At 43.1% G+C, this 13502-nt stretch overlaps 1 protein-coding gene across 6 annotated transcripts in view; it reads left to right on the forward strand.

The window, feature by feature from the left end:
- Positions 1 to 13502, forward strand: part of ADTRP (androgen dependent TFPI regulating protein) — a 98942-nt gene that overhangs the window by 16866 nt on the left and 68574 nt on the right. For 2 of the 6 annotated variants that reach the window (XM_053603735.1, XM_053603736.1), the window contains exon 2: positions 5550 to 5911. In XM_053603735.1, the coding sequence (XP_053459710.1) occupies positions 5759 to 5911 (153 nt within the window). In that variant the 5' untranslated portion in view covers positions 5550 to 5758. Of the gene's footprint in view, positions 1 to 4679; positions 5037 to 5061; positions 5912 to 13502 lie in introns of those variants that run through there. The other 4 variants (XM_053603734.1, XM_053603738.1, XM_053603739.1 and 1 more) reach the window with 4 other exon arrangements.

Genomic DNA, 13502 nt, shown 5'->3' on the forward strand with positions numbered 1-13502 from the left:
TATATTTAGAATGACAGAATAACGTGCAGTCTAATTTAGGCTCCATTAGTACTTTATGCACACCTCTATTACAGCACTTATCACATCGTGCTATAATCTTTTGTTTACGTTTCTGTCTCTGCCACTTGGCTGGGAGCTCCTCCAGGGCTTGGGCTGTCTTACTCCTCCTCGCCTTCTGTCCCCTCCCCAGAACCCAGCAGCTGAACACTTTGAACATAGTAGGTTTTTAATGAATGAGCCGGCTTTACTGTAAGACTCAGTACACAGTTCTGTCTGGTTTTCACATGTTCATTTATTCAACAGATATTTTTATGAAGATTAATTTTTAATTGCCAAATAAAAATTGTACACATTCGTAGTTTTGAAATATGCGTACGCTGTGGAATGGCTAACTCGTGCTGATTAACATACGCCTTACCTCACATACTTATACTTTCGGGGCGATGACAACACAATGCCTTATAAATTTTCAAGTATGCACTACATGGGACTTGATTACAGTCACAATGTTGTACTACAAATCTCTGAAGTTTATTCTTCCTGTCTTACTGAAATTTTGTATCCTTTGCTCAACTTGCCTCAACTCCCCCTGCCCACCCCCAGCCCCTGGTAACCACCATTCTTCTCTCTGCTTCCCCCAGTGCAGCTTTTCCAGATTTCATGTATTAGTGAGATTATGCCGTAATTATCTCCGTGCTTAGCTTATTTCACTTAATATGATGTTCTCTGGCTTCATTCATATTGTTGGAAATGACAGAATTTCTTTTTTAAGGCCGAATGATATTCCAGTGTGTACGTGTATATCACATTTTCCTTATCTATTCATCCAAGCATTGAATGTGATTCCACATTTTGGTTATTGAAAATAATTCTGCAATAAGTAAGGGAGTGCAGATATCTCTTTGACAGACTGATTTCCTTTCTTTTGGATACCTATCCAGTAGTGGGATTGATGGATAATATGGTAGTTTTATTTTCACTTTTTTAAGGAACCTTCATACTGTTTTCCATAATGGCTGTGCTAATTTAATTCCCACAATAGTATACAAGGGTTTCCTTTTCTCCACATCCTCACCAGCACTTGTTTTCTTCTGTCTTTTTGATAATGACCATTCTGACAAGTGTGAAGTGATAACTTACTATCAGTTTAATTTGCATTTCCCTGATGAGTCGTGCCTTTGAGCTTTTTTCATATATCTGTTTGTCATTTGTTGGTTTTCTTTTGAGAAATATCTACTCAAGCCTTTTGCATGTTTTCTAATTGGGTTATTTGTTTTCTCATTCCACAGATATTTATTTAGTAGTTACCGTAGACCAAACACTATGCTAAGCTCTAGGAATTCAAATATACCATCTCTGAATCCTTGGAGATGACAGCATATAAAAAAAGACTAATTCCTAATCATCATGCAATTTGCAGAGATGCAGAGGGTGTTAAGGAAGACAGGAGGAGCCTGTTTAGTATGGCCTGGTTGAGGAGAGGTTCAGGGAAGAGCTCCTGGAAAAGGAAGCTGCTGAGATGCATTTTAGATAATGGTTATGAGATAACTAGTCAAAGCTAGGAGACGTCAGGGGGAGCAGTGGAGGCACTGGGATGGCACAGCCAGGTGCAGTGGGATACTGTCAGAGTGGTGGTGTCAGAGTAACATCAAGTGTGAGACCAGAGATGAGGCTGCAGAGCACCTGGACCAGGGAGACTGGACAGTTTATTAAAAGTTACAGAACTCGGATGTCAGTGATGTTGATGTAGTAAAGGAACATAAGCCAGGGAGAAATGGGGCATTTTAGGAAGAGTCACCCACTGAGGATGTGAAGAACAGAGCCAGTGGATCAAAGCTGACCCAAGAAAAACAGGAGGCAATCGCTATGTGCTGGCAAGAGATGGAGAAGTGAACCAGGGCGGTTGTAAAGGTATGGAAAGAGTGAGATTGATATGAGGCTGATGTGGGAGATGATCTTGGCAAGATATGGTGGAAAATTGGATCTCAGGAGTAAAGGAAGAGAAGAGACAAAGAAGCCTCCCAGGTGGTGATAAGGCCTCCGGCACAAGCCAGACTAGGGAAGACAGGCCGGGCTGGGGAAGGCAATGAGTGTGCTTTAGACCTACTGAGTTTGAAGTGTGTCTGACTCATTCCATAGATATCCAACAGGTCATTAAAAGTCGGTGGGGCCGGGAGAGGGGCTAGACTAAGGGCCCTCTATGGTCACAAACTGGAGGGTAGTGGTAAGTCATGATCACAGATAAAACCGCAAGGTTGGATGTGTGCTGTGAGATGGACAATCAGCCAGGCCAGCTTGCTGGGAGACACTGACATAGAAGGAGCTGGAAGAGAAAGAGTTGCTGGTGAAAGAGACTGAGAAGGACAGTGAGAGCATCACACTTGGCTCCCTCAGGGCAGACCTCCCTAACCTCCTACCCACTCTGGTTCAGATACTGCTATCCCCTGTAATAAGTTCTCTGCATTTGCCCTTCACAGAAGTTAGCATGGTCATAAATTAACATCTGATGTTATCGTTTAAACTCTGCCTCTCATGCTAGAATATAAATTCCATAAGGGCAGAGATTTTCTCTCTCTTCTTCCTCAGGGAATCCCTCCGGGCCTAGCAGGTGCCTTTCAAATTGTAGTTGCTCAAACAGTATTTGTGGCATTAAAGAATGATGTGCTGGACTCCCAGAGAGTAGCACCTTTCAAAGAATGTCGCTTTTAGTAGCCAAGTGGTCTATGTAATGTTCAAATGATAGTATGAATAATACACTGATTTTAACATTTTTTTCTTTTCTTTTCTTTTCACTTATTTTAACATTTTTAATATTTCCTGTGTAGAAAAGTTACATTTCTGTTAGTTTTTTTTTTTTTAAGTCAGTGAACAGACTTGGCATCCGTAGCACATTGGTTACAACACTGGCTTCATGTACCAAGGGTGGCGGGTTTGAACTCTGCCGGGGCCTGCTAAACACCAATGACAACTGCAACAAAAAAATAGCTGGGTGTTGTGGTGGGCACTTGTAATCCCAGCTACTTGGGGGGCTGAGGCAAGAGAATTGCTTAAGCCCAGGAGTTTGAGGTTGCTGTGAGCTGTGACTCCACAGCACTCTACCAAGGGGGACAAAGTGAAACTCTGTCACAAATAAATAAATAAATAAATAAATAAATAAATAAATAAATAAAGTTTGTGAACGATTCTCTCCTACTTCTTCTAGAAAGGATGTGAGGCCTCCAACTTTGGGAGAGATGGGACAGGCAGGCAAACAGAAGACTTAGTATTAAATATGGATTAAATTTTTGTAATCCATATTTGTAATATTGTAGGTAAGTGGTAACACTCACTGTTCCCCAAAGCTCTACTTGGTTTTGGGGTGTGGACAGATGGACAATCTGCTTCATTACAACACATTTCATTATCCAACCTGAGAAACAAATTATGATCTAAATATGGTCACAATGTAGAGTTTCCTTTTGGCAACACTTTTCTGCAAAGTTTATAAAAAAATAGAGATGGAATTTTAAAACGATATTGCTTTTATATTGTACATTATTATTTATAAAATGCCAACAATTAATTGGATTCTAATGTCAAACATTGAATCTCTTACAAATGTTTCAAATTGCATCAACCTTAGTTATTAGGTCTCATCTGTATGTGGACATCAAGGCTAATTCAGAGGAAAACATCTTGGCAGTGAGAGGCCAGTCTCCAAGTTGGACCCATGTTTTTCAGAGAGTTGGGTCTTTGTCTTCCCTCCTTTCCCACATTTGCCTCAATCCTTACCCATCTGCAGACTCAGTCTTGGGATGTTTGTATAAGGGGATAAACTTCAAAACCTATAGTAGTGTCTGAAATGAAAATATCCCAAGGGACATAGCACAAGTATTCCTATGTGCACCAAGTTTCAAAGCACATCTGATCCTTTCCTGAGAGAATTTCTGATAGGAGGAGAGAGGAATAAGAGGCACTCATCAGGGAGGGGAGAAATGCCAAGGTGGGAGTCTGAGGGTGTGCAGAGCAAGCACTGCACTGGGTAGGAGTACAGACGGCAGCACTGCCTCTTACCAAGTGTTGAGCACATCTTTTTAACTGCCTCAGCCTGGATTTCCTCTTCTGAAAATAAGAATCATGATAGTACTTACCTCAAATTGGTGTGTACAGTTTTAATCAGCTAATATGTATAGAGCAATTGGAACAAGGCCTGGCAAATTATAAGTACTGTAAAAGTATTAGCTTTTATTATTATTTGCAACTTTAGCCCAGGCTGTGGAGTTTTGTACAGTTTTAAGTCACCCATTTTCTGGATCACTCCCTCTTTGGAATGGTTTGCTATGGTCTGAATGTTTGTGCTCCCCCAAAATACATATGTTTAAATCCTAACCCCCAAGATGATAGTAATGGAAGGGTGAGACCTCTTAGAGGTGATTACGTCACGAGGGCAGAGCCCTTGTGAATGGAATTAGTGTCATATAAGAGGCCTGAGGGAGCCTGTTTGCCCCTTCTTCCATGAGCCAGGAAACAGGCTCTCACCAGACCCTGGACATTCTGCCAGCACCTTGATCTTGGACTTTGAGGCTCCAGAATTGAGAAATAAGTTTCTGTTGTGTATGAGCTACCCAGTTTATGGTATTTTGTTACAGCAGCCCCAGAGGACTGAGGCACAGTCACAGGGCAGACTTTCAACTGCTGGAGTAGGAGGAAGGTTTGTTCTTTTGCTTGTTCTGTCCTCTGCATCTCGCTTATAGTTTTTGTATGCTCCCAGGGCTTGTAAGCCCTGATCTGATCTCACCAATCAGCACCAAATACAGACTTACAGAACTGTGTCAGAAACCTGTCTTGTTGGGGTCTACTCACCCCTTGGAGTCAGTTGCCATGGGAGACAAGCTAGCGATGTCACAAGGCATCATCACACTCCTGCCTCCTCCTCAGGTCCCTTCTGTTGAGCCTGGGGCAGAGCCCAGTCCTGCACCCCACCCAGCTCAATCATGTCTCTACCTCTCCAGGGAAGAGCAGGGGGCTTTACCCTCTCCCAGCAATGTCTAACTCAGGTATGTTGAGATTCTGACTGTCGATCTCTTTCTTATGCTTCTTTTTCCTTCCCAGGCTGTAGAAATACCTGTGCAAATGGACAGTTTCCGATGGCCCTGGGTAAATCCTTGGTTCTTTATGGAACCAAATCATTGAAGCTGCTCCCTGGAGGATCAACGATCATTTCAGACTTGAGGAACAAGATTACAACACTGTCCTTTTTACTTACCTCCCTTTATGCCCTAAACACACCCACAACCTCCCCCTCCTGGTTTATCAACCTGTTCTTCATTCTTTCAAGAGATGTTATTGCAACTTCCTTGTTATGCCCAAGTGAAAAGAAAAGAGAATACAGCCTATCATGACTTCATTAGATTCTGCCAGGATTTTAGACATCATTTAATCATGCTCCTGCCCAGTTCCTTAGTCAAATAGTGCATAATGCAGCTCTTGCCCTGCTAACTGCCTTGCTCAAAGCCTAAATGTTGAAACTTATGCAAATCTGCATATTATCTATCTTTATCTAAATGCAGGTATTTGAAAACAGGCAATAATCCTGCCTCCCAAGTTTATCAGGAAAGGAGCTTAAGAGAGAACAAAATTCAGCCTGTGTCAGAACTCTCAGCCCTGGGAGGTGTGTTTTACAGCTCTTGACCTGCCATAGGACTTCGGCTGGGACCCACGGAAGGACATCAGAAGGAAACCACTCAAGACATTGACAGTGTCCCGGAGGGTACTAGCCATGACGAAGACATTTACGTGCATGTACCATATCCTTGTGTTGAACTGGTTTATTTTCCTCAATCTTTACATCTCACAGTTGGGAAGGAAAAAGGATGGATCCAGACTCTTTGCAAATGGGGGACAGTGGAAGTATTTGACGATCCTTAATCTGGTAAGTCCATATGGCCATACCAGGTACCTATTTATTTTTCTGTAATGTCAGCGTCACTGTCCATATTGCCTTTGGATTTTGTTAAATACAAAATTCCATTATTTTTCTTCTTCATCACTTGTGAGTTTTGACTTTCTCTTCATAATTTGCTCTGACAAACCCAATTTGGAAGTTGTCTGTACTTATATTTCTGTGATGGTTCGTTGTTAAATGCTCTTTTGAAAATAATCTCATCTTGGAACTCTTCTCTGAGGAGCCCAAATGGGGGAGCAAGCTAATGGTTTCACCACGGGATTGACTACAAGTACAGGAGGGATTTTGAACTTTGCTTGGGGAAGTCTGTGAAGAGAAGGCAGCGTGGCGTATGTTGTGTAGGAAGTGTAATTTCCAATGAAGGAATAATGCCATTTTACTGCACACACAGACTAACAGATTTATCTAAGAAAAGCAAACACATTTTGCCATGTTCAGCCCCCACTTCAATTTTTTTATAGGCTCTGTCTCCATCTTAAAGGACAAATCACCCCACTGAATGGCAAATACACATTTTCATCTATTTAAAAACCAAACTTATGACTTCATCCCTTTTTGTCTTCCTAACCTGGCTGACTACATTCTGCAACATGAATGGGAGAAGAATGGATTTTTAAAAAATGAAATATATAAAAACTATTTTTGAAGTTAAAAGCTAAAAATGGGCAATCCTTTGGGGATGTGAATTAACGTTTGAGGTTTTTGACTAAAATACAGGGTGCCATATAAACATCTGCCTTCAGAAATGACAAAATAGCCCAATCTTTTAGAACCCTAAATCCTCCTTTGACAAGCAGACAATACTCATGCTCAGAAAAAGTGACACTCTGAAATACTGACAGGTGGAGGGGATGCCAAGAGCTCAGATCAAAGAAGCCGGAGGCTCTGCCGCCTCCTCACGGGCTGCCGGCTGGCTTCTCCCTTTTGGGCTATAAAGTCTGAGCTCCGCACACAGCTCTAGGGAATTTCAAAGTGATTTGTTGTTTCAATCACAGAATTTTATGAGAAAAAAAAAAAGGAAACAAACAGAAAATAAAACAAAAAATGCTTTCGTAGAACTAACGATACCATGGTAAAAAAACAATAATAATAATAATAATAAAACAACCCAGAACTAAACTGAGAGGTTTTGGCATAGAACTAGGGTGAGGGTCCACAAGAAAGGAAAGGAGGCCAGTCCAGGGACAAGAACAGACTTTAATAGAGAGGAAAAAGAGAATGGAGACTGAACAGGTGTCAGCTGAGCTCCTAATGTTGCAAAAGGCTTTTATTATTAGCCTTATCGGTATTGCTGGAATGGGACAGTGAGTTCAGAGTACCGCCAGGGGCTCTTCTCTAGAGATGTCAGGATTGTGGGCGCGTCCTTAGGATGTGGGTAGGCTGTTTCCAGGAGTCTGGGGAGTGGATTGCTGAGGGGGTTTCTGACCTGATTTTCAAAATGGCTGCACTCCTGGCAAGGTTATGAGAATGCCTTTCCCACACAAACAAACAAAAAAACACCACCTCCACTACCACCACCTTTGGTTTGTATCTGTTGGCTTTATACTAAAAACAGTTAATGGGCCAGCGCGGTGGCTCACGCCTGTAATCCTAGCCCTCTGTGAGGCTGAGGCTGGTGGATTGCCTGAGCTCACAGGTTCGAGACCAGCCTGAGCCAGAGCCAGACCTCAACTCTAAAATTAGCCAGGCGTTGTGGAGGGTGCTGGTAGTCCCAGCTCCTTGGGAGGGTGAGGGAAGAAAATTGCTTGAGCCCAAGAGTTTGAGGTTGCTATGACCTGTGATGCCATGGCACTGTACTGGGGGCAAAAAAATGAGACTCTCTCTCTCTCTCAAAAAAAAAAAAAAAAAGTTAACTAAAAGAGAGGGGTGTCTATAGACAGGATTGATGTTCTAATCAAATCCAATTCCAGGATGGATGTTAAGTGTGCCTAAAATGAGGATTATCACTGCTTCCATACAACAGCTCCTTGACGTTCTATATACATACCGTGTATATAAATAGATAAATACAGTAGAACCTCCAGAGTTGACCACTTCCCTGCATTGACCAAACCTCATGGACTGGACATGCACCACACTTACATATCAATACAGTAGGCCTAATTCCTTATGTTGACCACCTCCATATGTTGACCTTTTTTTTTTTTTTCACAGTCTCTTTGGTGGTATAGAAACTTACAGAGTTAATCTTACATACATTTTGAGTTAATCTTCACTTTTTAATTATAGTTCATTTATATTCCCAAGTGCCCTCATTTTCCAAGAGTAGGGAAAGACTCTATCAATGATACTATCATTTCCTAGTGTAATCCCATTTTTGCTTCCCTGAATGGTTGGCCACCAAACTTTATTAATCTTTTGCTAGGTTCTTCCCTTCCTCTCCAATCTTACTGTCCTGCCCATTCCAGATTTTTATTAATTGTATGTGGATGGTCACATCATTTCTTTACTGTCCTCACAGCTTAATCCACTACTTAGATTCCAGATTCATCTTCTCTAAACACTGGTTTGGGTTTTTTTGCTTTTTGTTATTTTAATATCACGACCCGGCTCAAAAAATATTTGCTTCCCAAGAAACCACAGTGCCTCCCTCCTGCCCTCTGGCACCAATCCCAAACTCCTGATTTATGAGCTCACCTGCTGACTCAGGCTTCAGGTCTTCTCTCCCGAGGAAGGATGGTCTCTTCTGCAGAAAGATCTGAGTCTCACCACTATTGGTCCCTGGGCCTCCTGTTCTTGCTTCTCTGCTCATATTCTCACTGTCTTTAAAGAAATACCTACTTACCTCTCTCCACCATGCTGTTTCTTTCATAGACCATTGGAAATCTCCTATTACCCCAAAAATCTTTGCTAGCTTTAGTCCCAATTGGTTTTTCCTTTCTCTGACATTACAGCATCACTCAGTGTCTGCTGTTTTATGTATAGCATTGTTTTCTAATTTCCTCCCTCCCCTACATGCGAGTCTTAACATTCTGATCAAACCCTAACTGGCTCAAAACAGGAGTTTTGTCTCCTAGGTCTTACCAACTCCAGCGATCTACATACGAACTATGTTGTATTCTCCATAGTGGTAGGGACAGGGTACCCGCATCATTAACACTCTGCAACTTGGAATGTTGACTTGACTAGATGCTAGATTTTTCTGCATTTCTGAGCAATTTATCTCTTCTGACATCTTCTTTTTTTATTGTTTCAGGTTAATTCGAGGGTACAAGGACTTAGGTTACAATGTTTTTATTTGTTAGGTAGAGTCAGTCTTAGAATTATATCCTGCCCCCAAGAGATGTGCCATACACCCTAACACTGTGCCCATTAAGTTGGAGCACACCCATTCCCCCACCTCCTCCCCTCTCCTGGCTCCCTCATTCCCCTGCCCCCCACCTTGAATTGATTTGAGTTTTTCTCTTATCATCTATTGGCTTCATATTAGTATTAAGTACATTGTATTCTTGCGCCACAATTCTTATGAAGAAGAATGTGTTTCAACTTCATCCAGGTTAATACAAAAGATGTAAAGTCTCCATCTTTTTACTGGCTGAATAGTATTCCATGGTGTACGTATACCACAGCTTGTTAATCCATTCCTGAGTTGGTGGGCATTTAGATTGTTTCCACATTTTGGCAATTGCAAATTGAGCTGCATTAAATAATCTCGTGCAAATGTCTTTATGATAAAATGAATTTTTTTCTTCTAGGTAGATGCTGAGCAGTGGGATTGCAGGATCAAATGTGAGGTGTAATTTGAGTTCTTTGAGGATTCTCCATACTTCTGACATCCTCTGGCCTTTGTAGATAAGATGAGAGGGGCTTATCTGTGGGATTTCCTTCCTGCTTTCTGGCAAGTGTCATCTTGAAAGTATGACTAAATGAAATGTTTCCCAACTGGCAAAGACAGGTTGAGTATATTTCAGAGGATCAATTTGAGTATAGATTTCAAATATATTGCTTAAGGCTAGGTTTTAAAATTTCTCGCTCTTGAGGTCTTGTGGGCTGATTAATGGTTGCATTTCCTAATAATTAATGAGTGTTAAGTAATGATTAATTAGTTGATTTTGCATCACAAAAGTCTTACTACTTGCTCTAGCACTCTTACGTATATTTTACCTCTGCTTGGTGAGGGTAGTATCCAACCCTGATCACCAGGAAATTTATACCCACCTCTCATAAACAGTTTACATTTCTAATTAACTGAGTATCAGTTACGTTCCCTTCATACAGTCAAAGCCCATTTTCATGCAAGTCAACATTCTGGGTGTTCCCTATTCACCCCCGAAGCTATCCTAGGAAATTCTAAGGTTAGACAGACAGCAGACAGGAGCTACATGGGCAGCTCTTCTGAGATTAGCATCACTGGTTGGGGTGCCATTAAGAATTGGTCAGGGGACCAATTTCTGATTAGGAAGAATAAAAATAGGAGAGAGGCCATAGAAGTTTCTTCCTGATGGAGGTGTTAACTGACCCTGGGATGAGGCAGCTGACCCTTTGCTGGGGAAAGACACTGTAGCACACTGGTTACCATTATGAGCTGGGGCTTGGCTCTCTGGAATGGTACCCCCATCTTGCTGCTTACTGGCTCTATGAACCTCCTCTAGGCATTGTGTCTTCCATCACTGTGTTAAATAGAAATGAAAATACAGCAGAACCTCCGTAAGTTGACCACCCAAGGAACTACTACAAATGAGTCAACATATGGAGATAGTCAGCATAAGGAAGTAGGTCGGTACTGTATATGTAGCCAGTGTCCAGTCTATGAAAATTAGGTCAACTTAAGGAGGTGATCCACATAGGAAGGTGGTCAGCTATGGAGTTCTACTGTAATACCTAACCGCAGGGTGGCAGAGAGATGCATGACCTGGCAGGTGGGAAGCTCTGAGAATGGGAAGCATGATATAAATGGTGGATGATGGAGAGAGAAGACGGGAGGGTGGTGATGAATTTTGATCATCTTATCTCCAAGTAGAGATGGTATGTGGGGAAGGGGGCTTGGTGGGATATTGATCTAGTCAATGAGCACTGAAGTTGGTAGGGGGTGGATGCCAGCAAGGGCAAGTCACCCTCCTCATGGCTCTGGCCTCTCCCTCCCGAGCTGCATGCTCCATCTTCTCAGCTGGAGGAGGACTTCTGTTGAGCCACTGCCCGCCCACAGGCCCTGGAGCAGCCCTGGAGGCACAGTTTGCAGGCTCACGCAAACAACAGTGAGTGGTACTGTGTGGGACACCCGGAGCAGCTCAAGGCAGTGGTGTGGACATTCCCAGCCTGCTCACATTGGCTCAAGCCACGGGATGCCCGAGTCCTTCACAAATGATTTGTCTGTCCACTCCATTTACATCCAGGAACTGCCCGTAACTAACCCCAGGGAGCATGGGTGAGGGGGAGGATCTATGGGACGTGCAACCACGACTCGGCCTGCAGAGTTCATTCGGTTCACTGGGGTTTCCTCTTTTTAAAGAGAAACTTCCTTCTGAAACATGGTCAGATGTGGTGCCACATAACTGGGATCTCCAAGGGGGATTCTGAATGCCCCCCCATCCCCACTCCCATTTGGTCAACAGAGGCATGGCCATTTGCTCTCCTTTACGTAAAACTGCCCAAGCCTTGGGCAGCTCTGACCTGAATATCTTCGAAGTGTCATGATGACAGCAACAGTGATGTCATCACATAGGTCCTCAGAGATGGGGACCCAGAGCCAGGGGAAGAGAGAATGTTCATTAGTTTAAACTCCAAGGCAGCCTGTGAATAATGAGAAAAAGGCGCTGAATTTATATTATGGCACCCACGTCAATAAATGGAGACAACACTTAATCCGTGGAGCTCTTCAGCTCACCAGTCAGAAATACACTTCACTGTTCTCCGCTTCACAAAGGTGCTCTCAGACAGCTGAAGGGATAAGAGTTGATAGAATTATGGGAATTGTCACCACCAGCATGAAAAATAAAATAGCTATGATTTGCTGAGTGACCATGACAGCATTTTAGTAGGTTCTTTACACAAAGTGTGGAGCTTAGTGATTGAAGGCCTTGCTTCTGAGGCCAGAGCACTGGCTGTGCTCATTTGCTGTGTGATCTTGAGTGAGTTACCCAACTTCTCTGTGCCTTAGTTTCTTCACATGTGTGGATACTGTGGTGAGGCCGCCAGATCCTCCCTCCTCCTCAGCTGCCTTTGCCAAAGTGTAGGCCCCTCCCTGGGGCTGCTACCTCCAAAGATTGGCTGATGTGGGGTGCAAAGGCCTTGTTGCAGGACAGCCCTGAGGGGCCAGCTCAGCTCTGAGCTCCTGCAGGGATCAGCTGCTCCCACACAACTGCCTTGCTCCTAGCCTCCACACTTCAGTCCTGCTCCCTCCCTCCCCCTCTTGGCTATCTGAGAGCATTCCTTGGCAGACACCCCCATGGGCACATCAAATCCCAGCCTCTGTTTCCCAAGGAAACTGACCTACATGCTGTGAAGCAGTAAACAGACAGAAAAGCTTCTTCCTCCCGGTCCTCCTTCTCCTCTTTTACTTCTTTTCCTATTCTTTTTTTTTTAATTATTAAATCGTAGCTGTGCACATTAATGTGATCACGGGGCACCGTACACTGGTTTTATAGATCATTTCACATATTTTCATCACACTGGTTAACATAGCCTTCCTGGCATTTTCTCAGTTATTGTGTTAAGACATTTATATTCTGCATTTACTAACTTTCACATGGACCCTTGTAAGATGCACCATAGGTGTAATCCCACCAATCACCCTCCCCTCTCCCTCCCTCTCCCCCTTCCCCATATTCTTAGGTTCATAAAGACGTGTTAACAGAGCCTGTCTGGGCCTGTATTATGTCTAATGCAGTACCTAACCGGCTCTTTAGGAATGTTGGTTGAGTGAATAAACGACTAGTGGTCCTAGCTGGCGTGAGGCACGTTCAAGGGAAGCCCATCCCACCTGTAAGGTACTCTGTCTGGCAGCTATCCTATCACGGTCCTGCAGCCAGTTGCCATCAGCTCTGTGACATTGGCAGAGAATTCTTACACTTTTTTCTGTCCTGCCTCTCAATGTTCTATTTTTTTATCCTCATTATTCTCAGTTGGGTTCTTCACACTATTTCTTCTCCTGCATTCTTTTTTTTTTTTTTTTTTTGAGATAGAGTCTCACTATGTGGCCCTTGGTAGAGTACAGTGGCATCACAGCTCACAGCAACATCACTCTTGGGCTTAAGTGATTCTCTTGCCTCAGCCTCCCAAGTAGCTAGGACTACAGGCACCCAACAATACCCGGCTATTTTTTTGTTGTAGTTGCCATTGTTGTTTGGCAGGCCCAGGGTGGGTTCGAACCCACCAGCCTTGGTGTATGTGGCTGGAACCATAACCACTGTGCTACGGGCGCCGAGCCCTCTCCTGCCTTCTTTATATGAAATAAAGTTTCTTACTGAAGTTAAGTGCACACAGATGGTGGCTGAAGTGTCATATTACATGTGAATACAGATACACACTTGGCAAAGTTTCCCTTTTACCTGCCCCAAGTACAACCACCACCCTATGGAAAGCACTCATCACACTTTGTCCCCCTTTGCTGCTTTGTTCT

The sequence above is a fragment of the Nycticebus coucang genome, chromosome 9 (assembly GCF_027406575.1).
Source record: "Nycticebus coucang isolate mNycCou1 chromosome 9, mNycCou1.pri, whole genome shotgun sequence".
Lineage (NCBI taxonomy): Eukaryota > Metazoa > Chordata > Mammalia > Primates > Lorisidae > Nycticebus > Nycticebus coucang.